Raw genomic sequence first — 26,566 nt, 5'->3', positions numbered from 1 at the left:
CTTGAAGAATATAATTATATTTACACAACAGTTATTTTAATCCTTCTGTACTAGGTGTTCTGCTGGAGGCAGGACCTTCCCAAACCAGCAAAAAACGGGCATCCCCAACTTAATTAAACTCCTCAGGACTAACATTTAGGGAAATAGTTACACAGCGTGATACAGCCAAGACTTTCCTTCCCCATGCAGAGACCCCAGGATGTCTGTGGTGTTCTGTAGGTGACAGAGTGATATCCACACAACTCAACAACAGTGCAACAGCCTTTCTCCAGTGGAGCACAACCAGTTACCAGTGCAGTGTGACAAACTTGTGCAAAACCGGGGGTTTTTTTGAGAAATAAGAGTGCCCAGCTCCCCTTGTGACACCCACGGTGCCTGTCACGGGTCTGGTTGTACCTCTGAACTCTTGGTGCCCTCGGCTTTCTCCTCCCTGTCTGAGGCTTCCAGAGGTGATTCCTGAGTGTTCTCTGTCTCAGACAGGGGATTCTTTGGGAATTCTTTATTTTCTTTATCTTGAACCTGGAATCCCAACATCATGCCATGAACCTTCCAAAAGTTGTAAGTTATAACCCCCCTTGCTGTAAGAACCAACAGTTCTATTTTTGACACCATGATGAACACAGGGTTTTATTTCAGATGCATGATTTTAGGAAGTTCTTTACCTTATACTATTTTCTTTTTAGCCCCTAATCCAGTTATTCCAACAAAAATCGATGCACTTTCGAAAGAACCAGTCTGGCATTTGTGAATATGCCATGAATGTGAAAGATGTTGTAAAAACCTCAAATCATATTCCATTTAATTCCTCTCTTTAAGAGGACCTTGTTCTTACAAGCTCAAGAACAAAAAGGTCACTAATAGGAAAAAAGTATTGTGAATAGCAGCAATTGCAAAAAGAAAGAGAAGAGATAAATCAAATTGTGTTATTCCTCAGGACTAACTGGAGAAGGATACAGGGAGAAGACAGAAAACTGTAGTAAGCTGTTTCCCAAGAGAAAACACATGGGAAAGACCATTAAAACAACTGAGAAAGAGAAATATCACCAAGAATTCAGGCTGAGAACACAAGAACATTAAATTATAATCTGAAGAGATCTTCCATAGAATCCCAGAATGGTTTGGGTTGAAAGGGACCTTAAAGCCCATCCAGTTCCACCCCCTGCCATGGGCAGGGACATCTTCCACTAACCCAGGTTGCTCCAAGCCCTGTCCAACCTGGTCTTGAACACTTCCAGGGATGGGGCAGCCACAGCTTCTCTGGGACACCTGAGAAGTTGGATATTCTTAGAATATTTTTGATATGAACTGTAAAGACCCAAATTGCTCATTTGTGGGATTCCTCACTGTTTCTCATGGAAAGGTGACACAAAATTATCCCAGCCTCCTACTTGCCCAAAACTCACATGTTTCAAAATGACCTAGAAAAATGAAGAGGTTTGTTATAATTGCTGACTAATCAAGACATTGGTTGCTTATTGTAAGTGAAAGCAGAGGACGGTGCAGGGGATTTGAAATGCAGCTTCTTAGTCATTTCAGATGCTCCCTTTAATTATTTAGGAACAGTTTGTGAAGAGACGTGTAAATTAATTGCAAGAAAACCCAAAAGAGATCAGAACAGAAACCACCTTATCTGGTCTCTGAGGATGAGAAGTGAGCATTGCACCTGAAATTAAATTACCTTGGTATTAGAAACTGCCTTCAGTCTTTAGCTCTATGAGAACACACCTGCAATTTCAAACTGTCTTTTAACTTGAGGCTCGAGATCGTGTCTCCTAATTATCTGAAAAGCAAATGGAGCTTAATTATGTTTTATTTAATGTGTTACAACCGAAATCAGGCCAATATTGTTCACAAAATTATTCACACTTTTTCTACAGTTTCCCCCATGTCTTTATCTTCCCGCAGGAAGCCAAAGAGAGAAAAATGTATTTACAACTCCCCGCTTGGAGCCAAAATGCCTTCCCGGTGTCAGTGTTGGGAGGAGGGACAAGAACACTCCTTTTCTTTTCCTTACCTGATGAAATAGTTGTGTTACTAGTCTTGACTATGTACCAGGGAAATTAAAATGTGAAAAAGTCCCCCCTCCTCACTATTGTAATAACAGAAGATGAAAAACCCTCTCCAGTGATCCATGGGAACAGTGGTGCACTCGGAGTAGCTGCTTGTGGGAGACAATTAAGGAGGAAATTGCACTCCCATTATTTAATTGCACTTCAGGAATTACCATGGGGTCTGTCTGCAGCAATTCAGCTGGTTTTGCAGAATGCTTTTTGTGAGACTTGTGCCACTGACAGCTCCTGTACCTCCACACAAAACCAGAGTATCTCATATTTTATGCTGTCACTGCCACTTACTCCTTCCTTACACCTCCCTAACGTAGGATCCCTGGGCTCTGCCTGCTCACAGGACCCTGTGGGACTCAGCTCACTGGGATTTTCATTAAAAAACTTCACATTTAATTGAACAAATGTTAACAAACCAGGACTGACTTCTGGAGGCTGCATCACCAACCACAGCCATGGGACCAAACACCTAAAGCCTCTGTCGGGCCCTATGGATCAAATTCCTGATGGATAATGCTTAGGGATAATTCAAACCCACTGAAAGCTGTCAGGAATATTCAAGTTCAAAACCTAGATAATACAAAATAAATTCTATGTATTCAGCAACAAAAGCAGAACATGTAAAGACTCCTGGCCCAAGTTGTTTAAAGCCCAGATTTACACAGTAAGAACTTAATAAACAAAAAAGAATAATGGTGGAATTTATGATTTCAGATTTAGATGAAAACATGAATGATTTAACTTAAATATATTAGTTTAAATGAAATATTTGACTGAAATATTTTAACGCTAATTGAAATTGTGCCTAGATTTGAAGGAAGTCTTCTGAAGCATCTCAAAGGGAAAACTTTTGTTGGTTATTTTGGTAGGAAATGAAAATGTTTAGCTGCAAATAAAACACACAGCACTGACAGAGCAGCTACAGTTGAGCATGTAAGAATAGCCCATTTGTGTTAAAGACATGGAAAATTTAGGAAGAACAATTCCTGCACACACAAGAAGCCAGAGACAAGGATATTTCAAGGACAATGAGTTTCTCATTAATGTTTAGACAACAAAGGAGTAAAAAAGAATGTGAGAATTTTTTTCCTCAGTTATTTCTTTTCAACATTAAGGCTTTGTAAAGATTTTCAGGAATGCTGATGTTCCTGTAGACCTATCCAATGTTATAAACCATTGGGGAAGAGAATTCCCTTATTTCTGAATGGTGCCTGCACACAGTCAGGGTGTCCATGGGTAGATGAGATCAAGCTCCTGCTATTTGGAACAGTAGGATTTAGGAATTTTGCTTCCTTAATGACTATATTTGTCTTGGAATAGAACTTTGCCCCTGTTTCTGCTGATCCACTGCAGGCAAACACTTTAAGAGCTGAATTCTGCAACTCACATGAAGTCAGTATTCAGGGATACCTGATCCAAAGCTCCCTGCAGTGGGAGAAGTTCTGCTGCCTTCATGAACTTTGGACAAGGTTAATTGGGTTTCTCCTAATAACAGAAACTGAGGGAGCAGGACCTCATGGCACAGTAGGGTCAGACACAACTAACTGGTCAGTCATTATCGCATCGGAGGCGGGAAATGAATGTACTGAAGGCTGAGGTGGAAATAAGCTTGGTCCTTCCTCCTGCTCCTGTGCAAGTCTCATATCATTAAAATTGTCTAAATCAACAGCAAAATTCAGATCTAGGTAGATTTCAACCCAAAAATTCAGCAGTATTGGGAAAAACAGCAACTCAATGTACAACTGAATGAACTTTACAGGTGAAAGGTGTGAGGTCAAACAGATGCAGCATTATCATTTGGAGAAGTTGTGTTCAAACCTGGGACTCTGGAGAGGAACAAGGAGCCTTTACATTACCTCCACTGAAATCTCCTTGGGTGTCATGGGCCATTTGTGCTCATACTTGTCTTTCACCCCTTGGTCACTGTTGGCAGCGGGTGCAGAGTTCTCGGGCCGCACTCCATGGCTGGGTTTGCCCACCAGGTTTTGGACTGATTTGACCATATTCTTTAAATCCTCCGGGTAGGGAGTGGGGTAACGTTTTAGATTTATTTCAACCTGAACATTCACAAAAAGAATTAAAGCACAAATGCAAAATGCAAACAGCATGCAAACTAACCCATTGTTACAGTACTGGGGCTCAGGGCACATCCCTTATGTTTGGGATAATTTGAGGTGTTACACAGAGATATTTGCATGGACTTTGGGACTGAAATGTGCTCAGTTACTCTATGTCAACCTATAACAGAATTCCAGTGACATAAAATAATGGATGGGAATGGCTCCCTACAATCTTTTACCCTGGGAGACTCTTGTATGTTAATCATGCACTTTGCTTGAGAGTGCTGACATATTCCATCCCACTTCTCCAAACAATGATGGTGTAAATGCAGAATTAATTTAGTTACTTTCTATGTACTCAATTAATCTGAATTATGGATGGCAGCTGAGAGCAGTAGCTGATCCCCTGGGAGCCATTTGCTCCTGGAGATGGATAATGTTCCTACTGGCACTCGAGTGCATCCTACTCTTCTCTCACACAGGAGAACAGACTCAAACCACCACAGACAGGACCCCCACAAGGCCTGAATGGTGCCTTAACTGACTGATAGACCCACAGATTTTCTATAAAACCCCACATTTTCAATTTCTAAGTTTCCCAGAGGGATCTGTGTGTGTCAGGATAACTGTGAAACACATTTACAATGTGGTAAAGTATTTGGAATCATTTACCACAAAGCAGCTTTTACCTCACTGTGGAAGTGAGGTAAGAAAAGGAGTATGTTTTAACAGCTCACTGTTACGGTGGGAAAAATTTAATTTTGGATTCAGATGAAAATGGTCTGTCAATAGGAATATTTCAGAGGCGGAAGAATGATTGGTTTGGAAAATAAAACTATATGAAATACTGGCATAGAGTTCTGAACCACAAGGGAATAAACATTACAGGGAGTAGACTCTAACATGACTTGAACAGAAAATGTCCAAATGTATGACTGGGATGTCATATGTTAATAAAGAATTCCAAAGGAAAAGATAAATTGAGGATGGAAAGTAGCAATAAAGCCCTGGGTGAGTTATAGTTGAAAGAAATCGTATTTAGAGCTGGCCTAATTAGGCAGTTGGTTTCTCCTAGAACTCAGACCATGGTTTAAGGGGAAGGTCTGAGACAGACATGGCCAAAAGCCAAGTCCCAGCAAATCCTCAGTAAAAACTAGTCAGGGAAAATTAACTGGAAGAGTTGGATGAGAGATACAAATCCTAGACATGGATTTCAGCAGAGTTTGCCATGACTGTGAGTTTTAATATTAAACAGCAGAACTCCTGGCTGCTGTGGAGGGTGAGAGCACTGGAATGCAGATATTTTCCTCACTGATCCAGAGCTTTCATCAGAGAGGAAATCTGTATTCCCTGTCAGTACTATTCCTGTGGGTTTAATGACACATCAAAAGCAGCCTGACACCGAAGAGAGAATTCTCAAAGTTCAAAATTCTCAATGGAAAAAGTTATTGAACAATTCCAATTACCAAATCTATCTTAACATATGTTTGGCTGAGAGTTCAGTTTTAACTCTGAAAGATAAAAAGTGAAATCTGTGTATAATCTATGCTGCTATAAATGCTGCAGTGTTGGTGGTTACTGCCTGTTGAGAATTTAAATTAACCTGCAAATTTCTCCCTTAAAGGTCTGGTGGAACTGCTAAAAATGTACATGTTGAAACCTCCCCATGAACTATTGCAACCCATGGCTGGAGGGACTCACTTGAAGTTCTTAGAAGGTTCCAGCAACGAGTTTTTAGCTCCTGTGTGGGCATCTATACAAATCCCATCTCATCCCACCCACTGCCATGGGCAGGGACACCTTCCACCAGCCCAGGTTGCTCCAAGCCCTGTCCAACCTGGCCTTGGATATATTTTAGTGTCAAACTCTTCCTCATGCTCTGCTGCCTCCTCACCTTCTAAAGAACTAGGACAATCATTCAAAGTCTCCCAACACTCTGTGTTAATTCTGGTTTTTGACAACACACCTGTCACAGCAGGAATCTGAATAGGAATAGGTTTCTGGATACTTAGAACACAAAAATAATTAAATTCAAGACCTGTATACTGGACCCTGTCCATAATATGTTAATACCAGAATAAACCAAACAGAACATACTTTAACTTTCCCTGGGTTTTCCTCCTCTTCCTTTTTGTCTTCAAACTCAAATGCCACAGTCATGCGCTGCTGCCTCTGCTCCTCCCACAGAGTGGGGTTAAAACTGTCACTGTCCGACTGGAAATCTGCAGAGAAAGGGTAAAGAGACAGGAACCAGCAGTTGGTGCACCCCAAGGATGGCAAGGGTCTAAAAAGGCTTTTCTTCGTTGATCACACAGTCTTGGGTTATTGTTTGAAAACTTGAGGGGGGCAATGACAGTGGGAACTGAGAAACCACGACAGAGTTGTTATAAAAACTGTGGTGAGAGTGATGGGAAGCAACAGGGTTTGAGGCACACCTGGAGCACAGGGGGAGTATGAAAACTCTATTTTAATGTTGCTTTGTAAGGAGCCAAACCCTGAATTTAGCCAGGCTGGGACCCCTGAACTCCCCTCCCTGTGGGTGGACACCCCCAGCTGCCAGATGGGGCCAGTCTCTGGCCAACAGAGCCCACAATTCCCTCCCGTGCACATTCAGATCCAGACCCAAACTGCTTTTACAAAGCCACTCTGGAAATGAAAGTGCTCTAGAAAATATAAATCTGATGGCCTGAGAATGACAGATTCCTCTGTGTGTGCCAAAATAGGGATGTCTGTGTGTCCCATGGGCTTGGTGTGAGGAGACACACACAGAGCCACGTCGGAACCCTCTCTCTGGATTTCCTCCTCTCTCTGGATCTCCTCCTCCCTCTGGATTTCCTCCAGCCTCTAAACAAACGCCATTCCTGCCTTGCTGGTGTTTTACCTTCATCACTGCGGGGCTGCTGGGGGAACATGTAGTTGGTCAGCACTCGCTGCTTGGTTTCAGGATGTGCCTCCGTCTGCAGCGGGATGAGAGCCTTGGACTGGAGAGGAAAACCAGAGCAGTTACCTCAGAGTGTGAGCTGAGATGGGATTCGGTTTCTGATAAATAGGGAATACAAGAATATCTACAATTCTGTGTGAAAAGAAACTCCCTGTGGACTAAAACAAGTGCTAAGCTGGTGGCAATACCTCCCCTCCCATTCCTCCCTTCTGCAATTCCTGCAATTCCCACCAGGATGGGCAAAACATCAGGCATACTGCGAGTGCTCTGGGCTGAGGAAGGAAAAAAGTCGGAGCACAGACCTGTCACTGCATGGTTAATCCACAGCAGAACTCAATGTCTCCAGTTACAGGAGTCAGAGAAAAATTCCCAGTTGGGAAAAATATTGAAAAGAAAAATCAAGAATTTCCAAGAAGATTTAAATGGACTGTTAAATAGCTATTAATCAGAGTACTGTTAGTTTTAAATTTAAAATATTATTTAAATCTCCTCAGATGATTTTGTATATTTTTTTTTTAACATTTTATGTAAAACACCCCCACTAGGGCTGTGATCTAGTTTAAGCCAGAGCTAACGAGGAGTTAATTAATGATGGAGGAGTAAATTCAGAGTAGTTGCCTGTTCTGAGAGTAAACCTGCTGCAAGATACTGGAGAACTTACATGGAGCCACTCTGAATGTTCAGATGTTATGCTTCACTTTAATTGATGAGATTTTATTATTGATTTATTCTAATGTAACACCAGGAGTGACTGTCATAGTCCACAGAATGGAAACTAATCCATCCTACACCAAAGAAAAGCCAAATGCTGGAAAACCTCGCATATTTAAAAGGAAGTGGCTGTTCTGTGCCTGGGCTGTGCAGCCATGGAATGTTAATTTTTTTTAAATGGAAATTAGAGCAAAAAAACCCAAGAATCCCAATTTAACACATTAAAATTTAATCATCATTTTCTATTACCCCTCCCTTCAGCTTTCCCATTTTTGGCTCAGTTATAAAAGCAAATGTACATTTAAGACTTATTTTAGTGCTCAGCTGCTGGTTGAACTGTTGCATTTCTCAGAGTTCATGTTACATAATTTGCTTTAAAATAGAACCTCAAAGAATCTCTAGTTAAAACCAAAACCCTCAGACAAAGAAAGGCACACTCAGATTTAAGAGGAACATAAATGAGTTTTCTCCAAACCAAGACTCAGAGTTCTTGCGCATCTTTGACATGTTTAGACGGCCCCTGAGTACAATGAAAATTAAAATATGCAGAAAGGGAAGAATAGACAGGAAAAGGGAAAAGGAAGACAAAAAAAGAGGTGTAGATGGAGCAAATGATGGGACAAACCACTAACAAGGTTGGTAGCAAAGCCTTATATACTGAATTTATTTTTAATAACTATTCTCTTGCTACTTTTACCCTTTATTTACTACTTTTGTAAGGACAGAGAAGCTTATCCAGGTGAAATAAATCCTGCAAAGGTGCTTTTTCCAAGTTACTAAAGGACAGCCAGCAGGATCTACACCTTGATATGAAAGTATAAAGCTGGGCTGGAGAAATTTTGATACAACCATGGATTAAATGACAGGTTTCATTTAAAGCCCTTCCAATGACCCCTTAAATAAGGAAAATATAAATACTGAAAGGCATTACCTGGTTGTCAGAAAGCCACAAAGCTGCAAGTTCTTTGAGCTTAGTAAAAGTGAAGGGTAAATTCTTCAGTCTGTAAATGATAATATTGGAACAACATGAATCCTTCATTTCCACAATAGTTTGTTTAAAGATTTGTCTGCAAAATGTTTGTCTTGATCATACTGAAATGGTTGTAATTTCATAGCTTTTTTTCTCGTTTTCTACTAAATCACAGTATTTTATTAAGGGCATTCCATGTTAAGAGAGCTATTTGGAATCTAAAATGCTGGCACCACACCCTAAGGTACTGAGGAGTTACTGATATTTTTCCTTGGCAAAATGTAGCCAGAATTACACTTATAACACAGAAAACAGAAAAATCTTCGTCCCAGGAAGACTTATAGGAAAGACCTCAGTGTAGCTCCCAGAACTCCTTTTATTGGACATTGGAGTTTTGTAACTGAATCGCTCTGAGATCATGGAAAATTCATTTTTGTTGAAACGTCAGACAAAGGATTAAAATAATATAAATATTCATAGGGAACCTAAATGACAAAATTAAACGAAGCAGCAAAAAATTAGCATTTTAATTAGACATTTAAACATATTTCCTAAAAGTGATCTGCATATGGGAATGGGAAATGATGACACAATGTTTGCAGAGAATTCATTCATGTTTTTCCCACTAACTCATCCTGAACGTGAATTTTTACTCCTCAGTCATTATGTAGTCCCAGAATGGTTTTGGTTGGGAGGGACCTTAAAAATGAGCCAGTTTCACCCCCTGCCATGGGCAGGGACACTTTCCACTATCCCAGACTACTCCAAGCCCCGACCAACCTGGCCTTGGACACTTCCAGGGATGGGGCAGCCGCAGCTTCTCTGGGCAACCTGTGCCAGGGCCCCACCACCCTCACAGGGAAGGATTCCTTCCCAATATCCCACCTAAACCTGCTCTGTACCAACACATGGCCTGTCCCAGCCATGGACTGATGTTCTCTCAGCTTTTGTCCAGAGTTTAAGGAGCTGGAGGACAGTGGGAAGGGATGTATCGACCAAAGGACCTTCGACAAAGACTAAACCTAAATGTGATTTGGCAAAAAGAAAAGAGGAGAAGCCCTTTTCTGAGAGTCAGACAACCCCACTCTGGGGAAACAAAGGCTCTCACAGACATATTGGCTCCAAGCTCAGTAAAACCAGGTAAGCCATTTCCAGGTGCTGCATCAGTGGGAAAACCCTCTGTCCCTGTACCAGCAACATTCCTACAGCCTCCTTCACACAAAAAATCTGTATTTCTGGGAGATGAGCTGCTCACAAGCATTTGTACCATTGTCTCTATGCAGCAAAGCTTTGGAATTGTCTCCCTTATGGAATTTGGATGTCTTTTTGCCACAAGCTCATTCCCATTAACACTGGGGCTTTTTTGGACCGCAGCGTGTCCGTAAGGCATTGGAATTGTTTTAATAAGGATGTATTAGACTAGAAATCAGTTTTCTCTAAAAGTGAAATATAAAAATGAATGTTTGCACACGCAGTTAAAACTCCAGTTAAATGCCTCTGGAGATTAGAGCAGCTTTCCATGTGTGCACACATTTAAACCCGGAATTAACAGCACAGGAGAAAGTAAGGAGAGCCTGACCTACCTGAAACTTAGTTTTCATTGCTGTCTTATCATAAAACAAATGGATTGCTTAATCTGAGGAGCTTTTCTAACTCGTGTGGGTGAATTCTGAGCCCAGGACAGAAGCAGTGCACACACAGAAAGGGGAGGGTTCTTTCAGCTCTTTCAAGAACAATCTAGAACTAAAAGAAAGGTTACTTACCAGTAACCGATGTCTTTGAGAAGTGTAGCCCAAATGTACATTCTAACAATTCTACCTCTCAATCACAGGGCTCAGACCTGGAAGGACTCTGAGGAGAGAGGAGAAGCAGATGGAAGACAGGTGTGTATGTGGACTACACATGGTGAGAACACCGGTTACTGGTAAGTCACACAGCTCTTTTCTCTGCATGAATCCCACGTGTACCCTGAGCCTCCCAGGGGCTCAGCACTGCTGGAGCTTTCACACCAGCAGCACCTGCACAGCCATTTCATCAAACTTCTCAGTTCTCCTGGACTAGAGTGTGCCTGGCAAAGGCAAGGATGGATCCCAAGGAGTCTGGAGTCAAACCTGTCCCGACTGACCACAGAGTGTGAAGCCATCTCAGCTGGCCAGCTGTACTCCAGCCCTCCTGAGACTCCACCTCAGCAATCAGGGTCCAACCCATCATGGCCTATCAGAGCCAACCGAATCCTGCACTTTCCAGAGCCTGTGGGAGGTTGGAAAGGTTTGGACCTGTAAAGATAAAAGGAGAGAGGACTCCCAGCTACGGAGATGAGAAGTTCAGATATCACTGGCGTGGGAAAGGAAAGCTGGAGCCTATTTCTCTGGTGAAAGGGGAATTCTAACATGGATATTTGAAGGAAGTCCTGAAACTAAAACAGCTTCTGGTCAGTTAAGATGAGCAAGGTCCATCTTACAGTGCTGAGAAGAAGACACAGAACAGAGTGAAAGTCTGTAGTAGCTGACACCACAGAACCAAACACTGACCCTCCTGCGTGCAAAATGTGTCACCTCACAGAAATGTGAGGTTCCCGTTAGCCAGGGGGGCAAAGAGGTCTGTGTCAGGTTTGCCTCCTCCCTCAAAGACATCCAGTCAGGATTTTAGACCAGATCTAAAATGTTCCTGACTATCACATCCAGACAAGCTCCAGAGAACACAAGGGAGGGAAAGCTCCTCTATTCATGGCTCCATGTGTGCATGGCCATTCCAGGAGCAGACTGCAGATCTTCCATGCACTCTGGCAAGGGAAGTGCAAAGCCACCAACATCCCTGTATCTACATCCCTCAAGGCAGACTATACCTCCCTGCCATGAGGAAAATGGCCAGAATGAACATTTTTGGTGGCAAAAGGGCATCTCAATAAACGTGTGAGTAGCCCAATTCCCACCAGAGTCACTGGGATAAAGGCAATAATGTCAGAGGTTAATGGATACACAAGTGCCCCATTTACAGTCATCATTGTAGGCACCAAAGGTGAAATTTGGCATATGGCAAAGGACAAGGAGATGGCCCTGAGGTATCACTCCCTGGGAGATCACCAGTGGAAGATGCTGTTCCCTCCGTAAAACTCCAGCTCCATGGTGATGGATCCATCATATGAACTGACAGTCACAGGGACAGTCTGTTCCCTTGGCAAGGAAATAACGTGCCAGGATGCACGAGCAACTGGACACTGGAATCCCTCTGGTGTCAGGAGAGAAAGTCACAAAGGGCTGACCAGCAAATTCTGATGGAATATGTATAATCCATCCTTGTTTGTTACTTGTGACTTGTTACTCACAGGGAGTGACAGCTGCTTCTCAAAATCTTTGTGCATTAGCAGTGCTTGGGTAAAGGATCCCTCTTAGAGGGTCCCAGGGTTCAGCAGGCCCCATAATAAGTTGAGAGGGAAGCGGCTGATGCACATCCCAGGATCCAGGAGCCCATCACAACAGGGTGAAGCTCAGGAGGCTCCAGAATCACCCATCTGCCCTGCTTCTGTCTCTGTCTCTGTCTCTTCTTCCAATGGCTTGAAGGGGTACCCAGGAAAAGAGTTGGTGTGCTCTACCTCCTGTGAGATCTGGAGAAGAGCAGAGGGGCAAAACTGCTGTGGGAACATGGGAAGGCTCCCAGCAGGAAGCAGAGCCCAGACGCCCTTCTCTTAAGCAGGTACATGTGGACTCATTCAAAGAAAGAACAGACATTGCCTGAATGATAATGAAAATGGGATGAGAGAAAAGTAAAAAAAAAAATCATTAAAAACTCCAGCATTAAGAAGGAATCTGAACTTTGTCCAAGCTCTTTGGTGCCAAAATGTGAAAACTTTTTAGTTTCATTGCAGTGGGAAGTTCCATGGCACAAGAATTATCACAACATCTCAGCAGAGCAACACTGAACCTCAGCCAGAGCTGACAGCAAGGAAGGAGGAAAGATTTACTGCCCAAACCACTCCAGAAAAGTACATGGGACAATTCAACCAGTTTTAAAGAAAATTCAGCTGAGTTTAAAGGTTGAATGTCTAGGGGGGGGGAGTCAGTTCCCATCTCTCCCAGTCCAGACCCCACTCTCCTAGTGGTTCCACAATGCTCACAGCTCACTGCACAGCTTTCCAGGAGGACTGGAGAAAAGAGCTTACCACCACCACATACCCCTGAAGGGGAGTGGGAAGGATAGTAGCTGCCACATCCCACCCCAAGGAACATCCCATCCCATCCCATCCTATCCCATCCCATGGAACATCCCATCACTGGGATGCTGGTCCCATAATTACCTTCCTCCCCAGTGGAAATCCCAATCCTGTCCTAGCTGGGCAGCTGGGGAAAAGGAACTGGGGCAGGACAGCTGTTTTGGTGGAATCCAGCTGCTGGGTCAGCCTAGCTGGGAAGCCCTGTCTGCTCCCACTCCCTCCCAGCCATGAGCTGCCCTTCCCTGTCTCACCTCAGCACTCATAGTCCCTCACCACACTGAAGTGATGGGACTGAAAACAGCAGCTGACCTGGCTGAAAAGTCACTGGGGAAAAAAATGGGAAACAAAATCCAAGTAAACCCCATTGGTTTCCTGTCCCTCACCTCAGACTCACGGGACAATCACAGGTTGGAAAAGGGGCAGTGACCCAGCTGAGAGCGGTTTCATGTGCCAGGGAAGGCACCTGTACCCTGAACTCCCAAGTGCCCAGAATTAGGGTTGTCCTCCTGCCTCCCCACTCCTGTGCCCACCTATGTCCCCTCCCAGGTGCCACCACAGCTGCTGGGCAGGAACCAGACACAGAAAGGTCCATCTGAAAATTCCCTGTATTTGACACGGGCTGCGTTCACCTGCATCACTTATGGATCCAGGATGACAGACATCTGGACAAAACCTCAGCAGGACAGGACAGGGCACATGGATGCAGGGACAGGAAGGGAAGCCAGCCTCTCTTTGTGGCAGGAATGGCAGCTGGAGTGGTTTGGAAGTGTTGTTTCAGACTCTGTCTGTACAGATAAAGGTACAAACACACACTGCTGCCACCAATATGCTGATGGGGGGCACGCCTGTCCCCGGGAAAGCATTGCAGTCTGGAACCCAAAATCAAGAGACCCACCATTTGATCACAGAGTTATAGATTCATGGAATTGTTTAAGTTGGAAAAGCCCTCTGAGACCATCAAGTCCAACCATTCCCCAGCATTGCCAAGGCCACTGCTAACTCATGTCCCCAAGTGCCACACCCATACAGCTTTTAAATCTCTCCAGGGATGGGGACTCCACCACTGCCAGGGCCAGACAAGCTCCTCCATGAGGAATTTTCCCTAATATCCAACCTAAACCTCCCCTGGTGCCACCTGAAGGCATTTCCTGATTCTGGGATTTGGACAGTCACAACACAAACTAGACTCAAGTTTAACTTTCCATTCTGGTCCAGCCATGATGGATTTTATGACACACAATTACAATGCAGAAAAGAATCAACTGAATTAAACAAGTAATTTTAAACAAATATATTAAAGGAGTTCTACATTACTTCATTTTATGGTTTATATTTTATGCTCAGCTGTAATCTCAACAATGAAACTGCTGACAGCAAATCTGACACAGGGGTGGGAAGCCCTTCTCCTGATTTTTACTGAGTGTGGAGGGTAATTACTGGAGAGAAAATGGAATTCACTCCCCATACGTGGCACTATCCAGGAAACCTGGATTTCTGTGTTTGTGCTGAAAATTACCATATTCTTGGCACACCCACATGGATAAAGCTCAAGGCAGGCAGTCTTTGGCAGCACAGGTATCAAGAAAGGCTCAGTTTAAGCATTTTGTTTCTCATCTAGGAGAGTCATGTGCATAAGAACACAAGAATCTGGGGATTTTGACAAAAAAACTCTACTGAAGGGAATGAAAAATATTCCTTGAATTTCAGTGGAGGCAGGATAACAAACTCCTGTGCTTGCACTTCATGGTTCCCTATAGATCAGCTTTTTCATCATTAAATATTACAAACCTATATAACCCAAATATCACATTTTTGCATGGAAACAGCAGGACATAAAAGAAGCAAATAGTTTTTAACCTATTAAAACACACCAAGACCCAGATCTTGGCCCCACTCAACTTCTTCTTTGGTATCAGTGGAACTAAGATCAAACCATAAAGATTAGAAAAAAAAAATCAAGATTCTTGCCTTATATTTTAAATAAAGTAAATAATAACCACGTTATTTTTAATATAATTCTAAATATATTTTTATAAAATATATTTTATATAAACGTATTTTTAAAAAATATAAAAAAACAGTTTAAATTTTTTTTTTAATAAATGCTTAAATTGGTGAAGGAAATGATGTGAACTGTACCTGTTATCACTCAGGTTTAACACTCTCAACTTCTGCATCTGCCCAATTTCATCAGGAAGAAATTCCAGCTTGTTGGAGCGCAGAGACATCACCGTAACGTTTTTACAGCTTCCAATCTGCGGAATGAAAAAGCCAAAGGTGATGGAATCCTGCCTCTGGCAACATTTATTATCACTCACTTTTCATGGCAGGAGGTGGCTGAATTGGGTTTCTGCTGGAAGTGACAAAGAGCAGAAAATACAGAATTTAATCAGAAAGTAACACCCTCAGGGTTCCTGGGGTTACTCACTCTGCTCTTCACAGGGATATTCCAAATTTAACAGGAATTTATTAATTTACTGCTCAGTTTTTCTACTGAGCACATAAGAAAGGTTTGGTCTCCCACATCATCCCACAAACAATTGCTTTAACAGATAATTTGTCTGGGCAAGGATGAAATCTTGGGCTCCCACAAAACATTTCAATCTGTAATTCCAAAGCCTCTCACTTCTCTGGGCAGCTCCGGGAGGAAATTCTCATCCACAGCCAAGGTCCTCAGGTTGTGGAGGTACCCGATGGTGGAGGGCAGGGACTCCAATTCATTGCAGCTGCAGTCAAATTCTTCTAACAAAGACAAACTGGAATTGTAAATACACTCGTTAGCAGCTGTGCAAGGGGTGGAGAACCACAGTTAACAACCTAAAATCTCTGGGAGTTCTAAAGCTTCACACAACTACAGACACAGCCCTGCGAGGAAATTTTAGAGCAGATTTCCTCCACAGACCAGGTTGCTCCAAGCTCCATCCAACCTGGTCTCTGACACTTCCAGGGATGGGGCAGCCACAGCTTCTCTGGGCAACCTGTGCCAGGGCCTCACCACCCTCACAGGGAAGAATTTCTCCCCATTAATCCCATCTAACCCTGCCCTCTGGCAGTGGAAAGCCATTCTGCCCTGTTCTACCACTTCATGCCCTTGTAAAAGCTGGGAATACAAGTTTACTTTGCCATTTGCAGCATGTGGTACAGACAGATGTGGCATGGACTGGACACAAAACACTCCTCTAACAGAACACACTGCACCCCTCTTTCGTGACTTCCCTCCTGGTACCTTCCCACCCACACAGGGCATTCCCTCAGGTCCTGCAGAGAACATCTCCAGCCTTTGGCTCTAATTTAGTAACTTAATCAGTAGGAATCACTGATTTTGTGTGGAATGTTTTATTACAATGGGTCTACTGCACAGGGCCACACTCTGAATGCCACCACAGGCTTGTCCTTTGAACAAGAGTTCCAAAAACGAGGGTGGTGGGTCCCCACCAGCACCAGAGTTGAAATGCTCTGCATCTCATGGAGAAATTGGTCCCTGGAGGGAGCATTCCCTCCTCCACATTGTTAATCCCTGTGTGACAGTAACAGGCTCTGTGGTAGGCACTGCCACCAGTATTTAGGAGAAAGAGACTCAGTAGAAAACTATCCAAAGGGATGAGTCAGAGAAAGCCAAGTTCCTTTTGATGTGGGAGACACTGTCCTTGTTAGAGAGGGAGCGCTTCATTGAAAAAGCACAACCAGTCGCTCTCAAATAACATTTAATATCAGATGATCAGCCTCTGCTCTGCATTTCCACCTTAGAGTAGCAGTTATGTCTTTAAAAATATAATTAAGGTTCCAAGACAAACAATACTGAACAGATATTAGGTTAAAAAACGGGGGTTCCTTCAATTTGAGCAATCCAGCAAAAAAGAAAAGTTTTAGAAGGTTTTAGAAACTGACCCCCAAAACTGTTAAAGTTAAACATTAGATCAACCTTTTTGCAGCATCCAGTAGAGCTTTGAGCCTTATGAGCTTTCACTGCTCATCAGAATGTACTGCAACACAATGATTTGAGTAGCAAAGATTTGTCCTTTAGTGATTCACATCAGCACCTTTTAATGCTCTCCATGAATATTCCATAAATCTGGAGACATTATAAAAACTACAGAAGGTTGAGCCAACCTGGGCTGTCAGTGGTTGCAGCTGAAATAGTTCACAAATTTGGCTTATTTTTCCCAAATGGCACAACAGCTAAGTTTTTATTGAAATAGCCAGGTTGGACAGGGCTTGGAGCAACCTGGGCTAGTGGAAGGTGTCCCTGCCCATGGCAGGGGGTGGGACAGGATGAGCTTTAAGGTCCCTCCAACCCAAACCAGTCTGGGATTCTACGAACTGGTTGCTATAAAGTGTGTGGCACAGTTGGCCTCCTGATGTCCAACCTGAACTTCCCCTGGCACAGCTTTGTCTCTGCTGCATCAACACTGGTGCCCTGGGGAGGATGCAAAGTCTGGTGCCACACCTGGAGAAGGCAGCCATGGACAAGGAACTCTGATTTTTTTTCCCAAATATCAGTTTATATAGAATTTCAGAAGCAAAATATGCAGAGGAAGAGGCACCCTATAAAAGTACCAATATTAAGGATATGTTCTGCCAGAAGGAATGTGGAGTGGGAACCCATACGAAGAATCCCCTGATTCCATCCTTAGGAACACAGTGGCATCACCCCAAGTTTGACAATAAATGGCAGATTTTGGTGATCAAAGAGGTCCAGGCCCTCAGCAGGATAAGCCAGGGAGCCGTGTCCTAGCTGAGCCCACGAGAGCTAAAGGGAACCATTAGTGCTTCTCACAACCAATTAACGACAGGATCCTGCCCCAGCTGCAGGAAATACTTCGATCCTGCCCCATCCCCATGAAATTTTCATGGCTGTTCCATTGGGACCACTGGAATATTTTAAGAAATCTCCACATGAACAAGGGTTGCAGCGTCTCCTTCCCACACCAGCCTCAGGCTGTTGCCATGGGAACAGACATATTTCCCCCAAATACTCCTATTTCTTCTACTTTTTCTGCTCTAATCATCTAAATTGCGAGTGATTCACACAGAAAAGTAGCCTTTTTCTTGGAAAATATAATATATTTTGCCTTTTTATCCCTCACACCAGTATAAACCCACAGAAGTAATAGTGGTACTCCAAATTTCAATGTTTTAAACTGGGTGTTAGGAGGCATTTTAAAATTATCTGCAAATTTATTTATAAAATTTGAATTATTTTATAATTCAGGATATCTTTGTCTTATTTTATATTTAAAACAAAAACAGAAGGGAAAAAAGCAGAAGAGAAAACACATTTTACTTAACGTTGAAAATCACATTAATCTCATACGCACTTTCCAATGGCATTGGGCAGAATTGTGAGCTGGTTGTCATCTACTTTCAGAGTTGTCAGCCTCTTCAACAGCCCTAGAGAACAGGTGGGGAAAAAGTAGTAGAAAAATATTTGACATTAATATTTTCTATAATCTCCCATGTGCTAAAACCCTAACAATTTCTAACACTGAATAACTCAGGTCTGGATTTTAGAGAATATCTGTGTATAGGACATGTTTTTTTAATCAAAATAAAGTCCTGATTAAAAGTTAAGCTGAATTGCAAGAGAAATATTAGGTGTATTTCTGTGGCCTTGAAAAATAATGTAAAAATAGATAATAATATAAATATTAATAAAACAATAATATCTTTATAAAAATATAAAGCAATAAAAATAATACTATCTTACCTATGCAGGAAGAGTAGATTTCTAATTATCTATTAATGTCTTAATAGATAATTTTCTTTATTAATAATTTTTTCTTTATTAATTAATCAAATGCCAGTCCTGTTTAACAGTTCAAAGGGAAGTTGAAAAGAAAATATGAGGGATCAACACTGAAATGAGAGATCCAGATGTGCCTACAAGCACTTGGCTTCCAGAATTTCTATATATCCTAAAAAAATCTGAAGTTCTATGCATGAAACAGTCAAAAAAAGATAATTAATAGTTTGAACTATTTCTTTTTTACTGCTGTAACTCAGAGCAGCAATTTCCCCCCATCACTCTCATACTTTGAAATTTAGATCACTTGTAGCCTTCTTCACTTATTTTCCTTAAAATAGCAAACTAGAAAAATCAATACTTTCTAGCCAGGGATTTTTGTTCCTGACTTTACCAAATGGTCTCTAGGGACTGTCCACACACAGATGTTTGTGCCTCCTTTAGGATTTAATGTCAGTTCTTGGGCCACGATTATAAAGTCTTATAATTACCAAAAAAATACATATAAATTAAATTTTCAGGTGGAAAAGTTTACAAGAATCCCTGAGCTTTTCTCACCAATGGAATCTGGCAGCTGCTGCAGCATGTTGGATGACAACAGGAGATCCTCAAGCCCTTCACATCCCGAGATGTCCAAATCCACAGTTTCTATCCTGTTTTTGGACACATCCAGGTACACGAGCTGTTTTAACTTCCCTATAGACTTAATAGCACGTGAGAAAGAGTTACTTGGACAGACACACACCAGTTGCTAAGTTAATTAGAGACAAACAAGAGTGATACAGGTTCTGTTCAATTATCTCGGCACCTTTACAAGGCAGGACCAAGGTGGTCCCAGCCTCCCCTTCAGGAGCTGCACCAAACACCCCAAACCAATTAGTGTGCTCCAGATTCATTAAATCTGATGCATATTTGAGTTCCTGACCATACAGTTGTATTATTTCTCCATCTGGACACAGATCCAAGGGATATTCACTGAAAATTTTCATCTGATGGAAGCTCCACCAAGGAAGTGAAGCTTGTCCATGTCGAACATTTAGACATTATCACTTAACTTTTACTGCTAATTAATGTGCTCCAGATTCATGAAATCTGCTGAAAAACTGAGTTCCTGGTGATATAGTTGTATTATTTCTCCATTTGGACATGGATTGAAGGGATATTCACTCAAAATTCCCATCTCATTTGCAGCCCCACCAAAGAGATGAAGATTTTCTGTGTTGAATATTTAGACATTATCATGTAACTTTTATTTCTGGGTTATAATTAAGGACTGTGCAGAAGGACTGTGCCCCCATGCAAGAAAATGCTCATTTACTGCCAGGTAAATAGGTCACTACATAACACGATAATTCAATTACAAAGAATAAATGTCCATACCCCAGGAAGCACTTGCAAAGAATTATTGTCCATCCACAGTTCCTTTAGATTCTGAATTTGTTCGAGAACCTCAGGCTGAGAAAAAAATATATAATTACGGACAGTTACATATAGCAGTGGTTTTTCAGTTAAATATAAATCAATTTTTGGTGTAAAAAGATTCCCTCTTCACTTTCCTTTGGTTTTTATAACACACATCAGCCTTTCAGATATTTAATGACAGGAACAGCTCACTCATTTAATTTAACCACTGATGTTCTTTTGCAAAACTCGTAAAATACAAGAATGCTTTGGAAAAGAACTGAATCCCAAGGAGAACTTGCTAGGAGAGTTGATGTCTGCAGTTGTCACACTCAGGAGTCACAATCATGGTGTGTCTTAAAATCGCAATATTAAATTTAATCTGTTTTACTCTTTTCAAAACTACAAGATCTTAATGAGAGAAGCTGAAATAGGCAATTCCCCAGATCATTTCTGACTCCTTAGAGCTGGGAAAACCAGGAATTATCAGGTCCCAAATACTCCCAGCTTTCAGCCTAAGCAGCGTTTTCCTTTCTGATGAAACACTTTCCACAGCAAATCAGGACTTCCAACTTGTTTTCCTTTATCAAGGTGTAGAGATATTTTTAAGACCAGAAACTGGTACTAAATATTCCATTTGGTCCTGACTAAACCAGGTTCAAGCATTTTAAAGGCCTGTGGTACAACTGCCCTGGAGTTATCTCAACACAGCCAGAACAAATACCTCTGCCCAGCACCACTAGACCTTTAAAGAGATCTCCAATTATCCCATGTGGTCTGAGTGTTTTGCAATGTTGTCACTCCCAAGAGAAATGTGATTTTTCACTTTTCCAGGCAGGAGAAGTGCCTGATGCCTCATCAGGTAACAATAAACCTGCTCAGCAGCGGAGCTCAATCGCTCAGTTTTCCACATTGCCACACGATGTGTTTCCATTAAAAAACTATTAGTTAACAATTTAAACATTATTTATTTTGCCTCTGCTAATTCTACTGAAATTCTGTTGTCCTTCTATGATTAAATCCATTTCTCATTTCCAGGCTAAATTGATTAATGGTTATTTTATACTATTTTTTCCTGTGCTGATTAATGTTTCTTTATTCCTCCAGAGTGTTCACTGACTCAGGTCATTATGGATAATCATAATTTTCCCTCTCAATTTCAATTTGCTTTTAAACTCCTCTCATTAACAGACACCTTTCTCAGAGGGAACAGCCTATTCCTGTGCTGGACATAGCACAGTTTGAGGTGAAATTCCTTGAGCATGGATTATAATTTACCATTATTATGGAATTTATGGTGTACCCTGGATTATGGCACTTTATGGTTCACCAGGACCCAGATGAGACGTTTTGATATTAAAAACTTATTTGTCTCTGTTAGAAATGCTTCAGTTGATGTCTTTTTGAAGAACATTTTCATTTTCCACATAGATTGCCGCAATTGGAATAGAGTAGAGAAGAGTGTGAATAGGAATGAATTGGAAGGGTCTTAATAAACTCAGCTGGAATGACCATCCACTCCTGACCGATTCAGTCTGACCAAAACTTTAATAATGGAATTCCCCAAATGCCCCTTAATCCCTGCCAGGCTTGGGGCATCAACCCCCTCTCTCCAGGAATCCTGTTTCAGGCTCTGACCACCCTCTTGGTACAGAAATGCTTCCCAGGATCAAGTCTGAATTAAAGACTGACATTAATCTTCAATTAAAAATATATTACATTTTATCCTCTTACATTTTCCTTTTCTCCCTACCTTTTCCTGTTTCCTTTCCAGCTGTCACTGCTGCTCATCATCTGCCTGGTGCCAGTTTTTGACCCTTCAAATGTCAAAAGAAGGGTCTAAAACCCCCTCAGATGTAAAAGCTATGTCCCATTCCTTGGGATTTACAGCTCCCAGAGCCCCAGGACATGAGTTGCCTCTTCCCTCCCTTGATTACATGAAGTCACCTGGATACAGCTGCTCTTCAGGAAGTGACAGTTTCTATTCCAGGAACCCCATGATTTGTGTCATCTTGTTTCCAGCAAAATGAATGAACAGAATTACTTCAGTTTTGAAGTTAACCCTGTGCCTGTGGCTCCAGTTTGGCTGCACAGGTTCTTCCAGGGCAAAACAGTCCCAGGATGTCAAAGAAATTAACCTCTCCCACACCACCACAGCTCCAGGGAACATTTTTCTCTCAAAAAAGGAAGTTTCTATTGAAATCCAAATCAGATTTTCAGAATCCATGAAAACAGGGCCTTTTTATCCTTTTGTTCATGTTTGATTTAAATTAGTACCACTTTTCCTATGGCATTCCTGCAAGGGTGAGATAACAGAACTACAGAGTGGTTTGGGCAGGGAGGGACCTTAATGATCATCCTGTCCCAGCCCCTGACATGGGCAGGAACACCTTCCACTATCCCAGGTTGCTCCAAGCCCTGTCCAATCTGGCCTTGGACATTTCCAGGGATGGGGCAGACACAGCTTCTCTAAAAATTGTTAATAGGAATTTCTAATAATTAGTAACAGCTATTTCTAATGTTTGATGTAAGATATCAATTATATAAGATATAATGATAGCTATTAAGAAATTAATACATAATTGATGCAAAAAATTGTTGAGATCCTCAATTCATGACTAGTGAAGTATCCCAGGAGTAACAATCTCCTCAGAGGGAGAATCCTCTGTGACCTTGACCTGAACTGCAGAAGCCTGATGGAGATGAAGCATATTCTGACATCAACATTCACCTCAGGAACCTTCTATTCCACAAGGACACGTGTCCCTCGCCTGTGGCCACAATCCAGCAAAGCCTTTCCACTAAAAGTTCAATGTCCCACCAACAGAGCATCCAAACCTCACAGGTTTTCTGTACAAAAATGCTGTGTTTCTTACCAGTTCAGAGAATTCATTATTGCCCAGATCAAGTCTCTCCAGCTGAGTCAGTTTGTGCATTGACCTGTAAGAGATTAGGAAATATCTAAAATGAGATTTTAACTTGCAAAATGTCAGTCAAATTTTGCTTGGATGAAGATAAAGCTGCAATGATACTGTTCTGGTAAAAAGAATTACACCAGTTTGATGCTGATGATGCAAATTTGAACAATATATTCCATCCTTGAACTAAAAAGCAACAGTTGTTTCAGTGTAAAAATAAACAGAATCTTGGTAGAATTTTGTATAGTTTCTCAAGGAAAATGACCCTTGTTAAGTTTATAAGTAATTGAAATGAAATACAATATAAAAAGTGGCTTTTTGATTCAGATTCATACATTTGTGATTAACTTTTTTATAACTAGAGAGTGGTTTGGCTCTTCATGGCCTGAGCTAGGCCCTCCACTGCTCTGAGGTTCAAATTTAATGGAGTTCAAAGTAAATATATCAATCACTGCCTTTGTTTCCATGAACAAAACTGGGACAGGGTTTTACCACTAGAGCAGAATTTCTCTTTTAAGCCCTGGTGGACCAAAGTGGTCTAAATATCACACTAGGTTTGGTAAAAAAAGAGGATAAAAATAATTAATTAAGTAATATAGCATTAACTGCAAGAGGCAGTTCAGGGGCCTTCTAAGGTAATCAAACATAATCAAAAAATTAGCATAGTCTTAACTGCTGTGCTCTAAAATATCAACCATTTCATCTCTGCAATTTGCACCAGAGGTAAAAATGATGATCAAAAATGCTGGGACTGGAAACCAGAGCCCGGTTTTAGCATCTAAATGATGGCAAAATGAGGCTGTGCTGTGGCTGCACAGGAGCTCTGCTGCATATTTATGGCAAGGCAACTTCATTTTTAGTATGTTACAACAGGGAAATAAACTCCACCGAACTAGAAAGGGCAGTCTGCAGGAGGAGAGGGAAGTGAGTCTTCGAAACACAACAAATACGGAATTTTTGCTGATCATTGGGTGGTTTGGAAACATCCAGAAACAGGCCCAGTTTTATTTCAGCACCATTTCATCTTCCTGCCCCAACAGCCACCCTGACACACATTAATTCCTGATAAATTTGCTGCTTAATGCTGATACTTGCCCTGCTCCACACTCAGTTCACTGATGGGTTAATTTTTCTTTTTCTTCTCCCACTCTTTTCCAATGTATTTCCCAACTTATTTGATCAATGCATAAACTAACATTGGTGTGGAGGCAGATTAATTTCCATTCATTGGGGTTCCATCAAAAGATGAAGCACTGCCAAGGTCCCCAGTGGAATATTAGCTGAGATTTTCCATCAGCTGCTGCTATTTTTAGCTCTTCCATGTAATTACTTTTATTTTTCTTAGGGAAAGCTTCATTATATTTTTTATGTGGGGTCATTTTATAAAGGTGGATAAGGAAAGGAGCAATTATGAGTAATGTTCAGTTAAATATTCATGATTTAAAAGATGTAATGGAATGGAATTAATGTGCTGATAAAATTGACCAAAGATTTCCCATAAATCTTTACTGGTATCACATTTGGAGCTATTTTTCCATTCATAAGTAGCTCCACTCAGGACTTACACAGAGAAGATCTGATTTCTGGCTCTTAGGATGGAAGTCTCATTAGGTTCAGAATAAGATGAATATTTAAATTATTTTTAAACACAATAATGGAACGTGCTAAAAAAATACAAAAGCATGAAAAACCAGCATAGAAACTAAGAACACTTAGTGAAAAATTAACATTGCTCACAACAGTTCTAAACCATAAATTATAACTCCCATGATACAATTCAGGGGTATTATTCCTGGTAATCACCTAAATTGCCTAATTTAACTTTCTTGCATGTTTGGTTTTGCTGCCTTATTTAGAAAATACTTATTTACACATTTTAAATACATTAAATATCCAGGAAAATGCCTCGGTTTAGACTTTCTGGCAAAACAAAGGACTTATTTTAATGGAATCATGGGATTCTCCTCAAAATCCTGTTTATTCCTGACAGGCAGGAGATAGTGATTGCATGAAACCTTCAACCACAAACTTCTGATCACATCCAAGTTATTCCCATGTGTGAAGAAAAGTAATCATAAATAACCAAAGGACTTCCAATTGGTAAAACTTCACAAGTCAGAGACATGATTGGATTTCCACAAAAAAAATGTCATTTATACAATGGAATAGGCAACATCAAACAGGAGCTTCTGCTACAGAGCTGGGACTGAGGAGGTTCTAAGGGTCACACACATTATTTCTTTGGGTAGCAACTCACAGAATTCCTTTTCCATTAGAATTTGTGACATTATTTTCTGAAGAAATAAAAAGTAAATGAGGCAAATCCATTGCCAGTGCTGGATTAGCTGCTGTGCTCATCTCAAATAATATTTTCTCACATTTTTGTTGTCCACAAAAACCTTTCTTCCCAAATTGTTGGAACAGAGGAGCCTCTTAGTTTCAGTATTTTAAACTTTGCAATGTAACTTTAAATTCATCAATTAGTTGGTTTGGAAGTACTTTGTAAAATTAATATTTAATAATTTACCTGTTGCAGAGGAGTTAAATCTTAACCAGGGCTAAAGCATCACATGATCCAAGCACAAAGAGCTGTTTATACATCATGCAACAGCTTAAAAAAAACCCCTCAGTTTTGAGTGAATCTCAAGATAATTTATATAACTTATAGAATATAAAGCAAGTATGATATAAAGCTAAGGACCAAGGGTATAAATTAATCTGTCATGAAGCAATGAATCTATTATCCAGCCTTCAAAATAACAGAGTGAATTTAAAAGCTGATTTTGAGGATACAAGAACTTACACAACTGAAATACCCAAGAGAGAAAATATCTAAAATAAAAAAATCATGAAATCGTTAAGGCTGGAAAAGACCTTTAAGATCATCAAGTCCAACCATCAAGCTGCCCCACCACCATGTTCATCACTAACCATGTCCTCAAGGGCCACATCCACCCATGTTTTGAACCCTTCCAGGGATGGGGAGTCCACCAGGTTATTAAATCAATACAAAATGACTTGGGTCATTTTACAGGACTTGGTATCTGTGTCCCCACCATCCTGAAGACCGAGAAAAAGTAGCCCAAGGTTTCCATACTAAAAGCTGACCAAAAATAATCAATGTTTCATCAGGATATACAATATATTATTCATATTTCTAAGGAATTCCGCACATGCTTTATGCTTTTATGGGCTCCTTTCACATGAAATGAACAAACATAAAGAGAGACCGAAAATGCAGTTTTAGCCCTTTTTTCCCACTTTCTTTGCCAGAGACCAGGACAAAGATCTAACTTAAGGTGCTGAATAATTAACAGGGATGAGCCAAGCTGAAACAGTGTTAAGGAATATCTGATGATTAAAAGTTGACAGAAACAGCCAAGCCAAAAAAACAAGAGTTAAAGAATTCTCCTCTCAACACAGGTTCCTTATTTCGCAGTCCTTTTGATTCTTCTTTTTTCTGAAACATGGCCTGAAGGCAGTGTGAACACACATCAAACCCAGGCTTATTTCTAAAGGAAAAGCCAGAGAGATAAATAGGGATGTGTT

General features: G+C 41.2%; 1 protein-coding gene across 13 annotated transcripts in view; it reads right to left on the bottom strand.

The window, feature by feature from the left end:
- The window catches only part of LRRC7 (leucine rich repeat containing 7), a 372,813-nt gene that overhangs the window by 221,064 nt on the left and 125,183 nt on the right, over window positions 1-26,566 (bottom strand). For 11 of the 13 annotated variants that reach the window (XR_007906308.1, XR_007906304.1, XR_007906305.1 and 8 more), the window contains 10 exons: window positions 22,976-23,039; window positions 20,079-20,153; window positions 19,257-19,401; window positions 18,274-18,346; window positions 15,582-15,711; window positions 15,095-15,210; window positions 8,707-8,776; window positions 7,005-7,104; window positions 6,221-6,345; window positions 3,920-4,120 (listed from right to left, as the gene is read on the bottom strand). Coding sequence is in view for 8 of the 13 variants with exons in the window: in XM_051797788.1 (XP_051653748.1) it covers window positions 3,920-4,120; window positions 6,221-6,345; window positions 7,005-7,104; window positions 8,707-8,776; window positions 15,095-15,210; window positions 15,582-15,711; window positions 18,274-18,346; window positions 19,257-19,401; window positions 20,079-20,153; window positions 22,976-23,039 (1,099 nt within the window). In the remaining 5 variants the exon portion in view is untranslated. Of the gene's footprint in view, window positions 1-3,919; window positions 4,121-6,220; window positions 6,346-7,004; window positions 7,105-8,706; window positions 8,777-10,508; window positions 10,597-15,094; window positions 15,211-15,581; window positions 15,712-18,273; window positions 18,347-19,256; window positions 19,402-20,078; window positions 20,154-22,975; window positions 23,040-26,566 lie in introns of those variants that run through there. The other 2 variants (XR_007906312.1, XM_051797842.1) reach the window with 2 other exon arrangements.

The sequence above is a fragment of the Manacus candei genome, unplaced genomic scaffold (genome assembly GCF_025592945.1).
Source record: "Manacus candei isolate 608988 ecotype Guabito, Panama unplaced genomic scaffold, ASM2559294v1 h1tg000005l, whole genome shotgun sequence".
NCBI classification, from domain to species: Eukaryota; Metazoa; Chordata; class Aves; order Passeriformes; family Pipridae; genus Manacus; species Manacus candei.
Note: the sequence above shows the minus strand (reverse complement) of the source record. Positions and strands in the feature narration are given on the sequence as shown.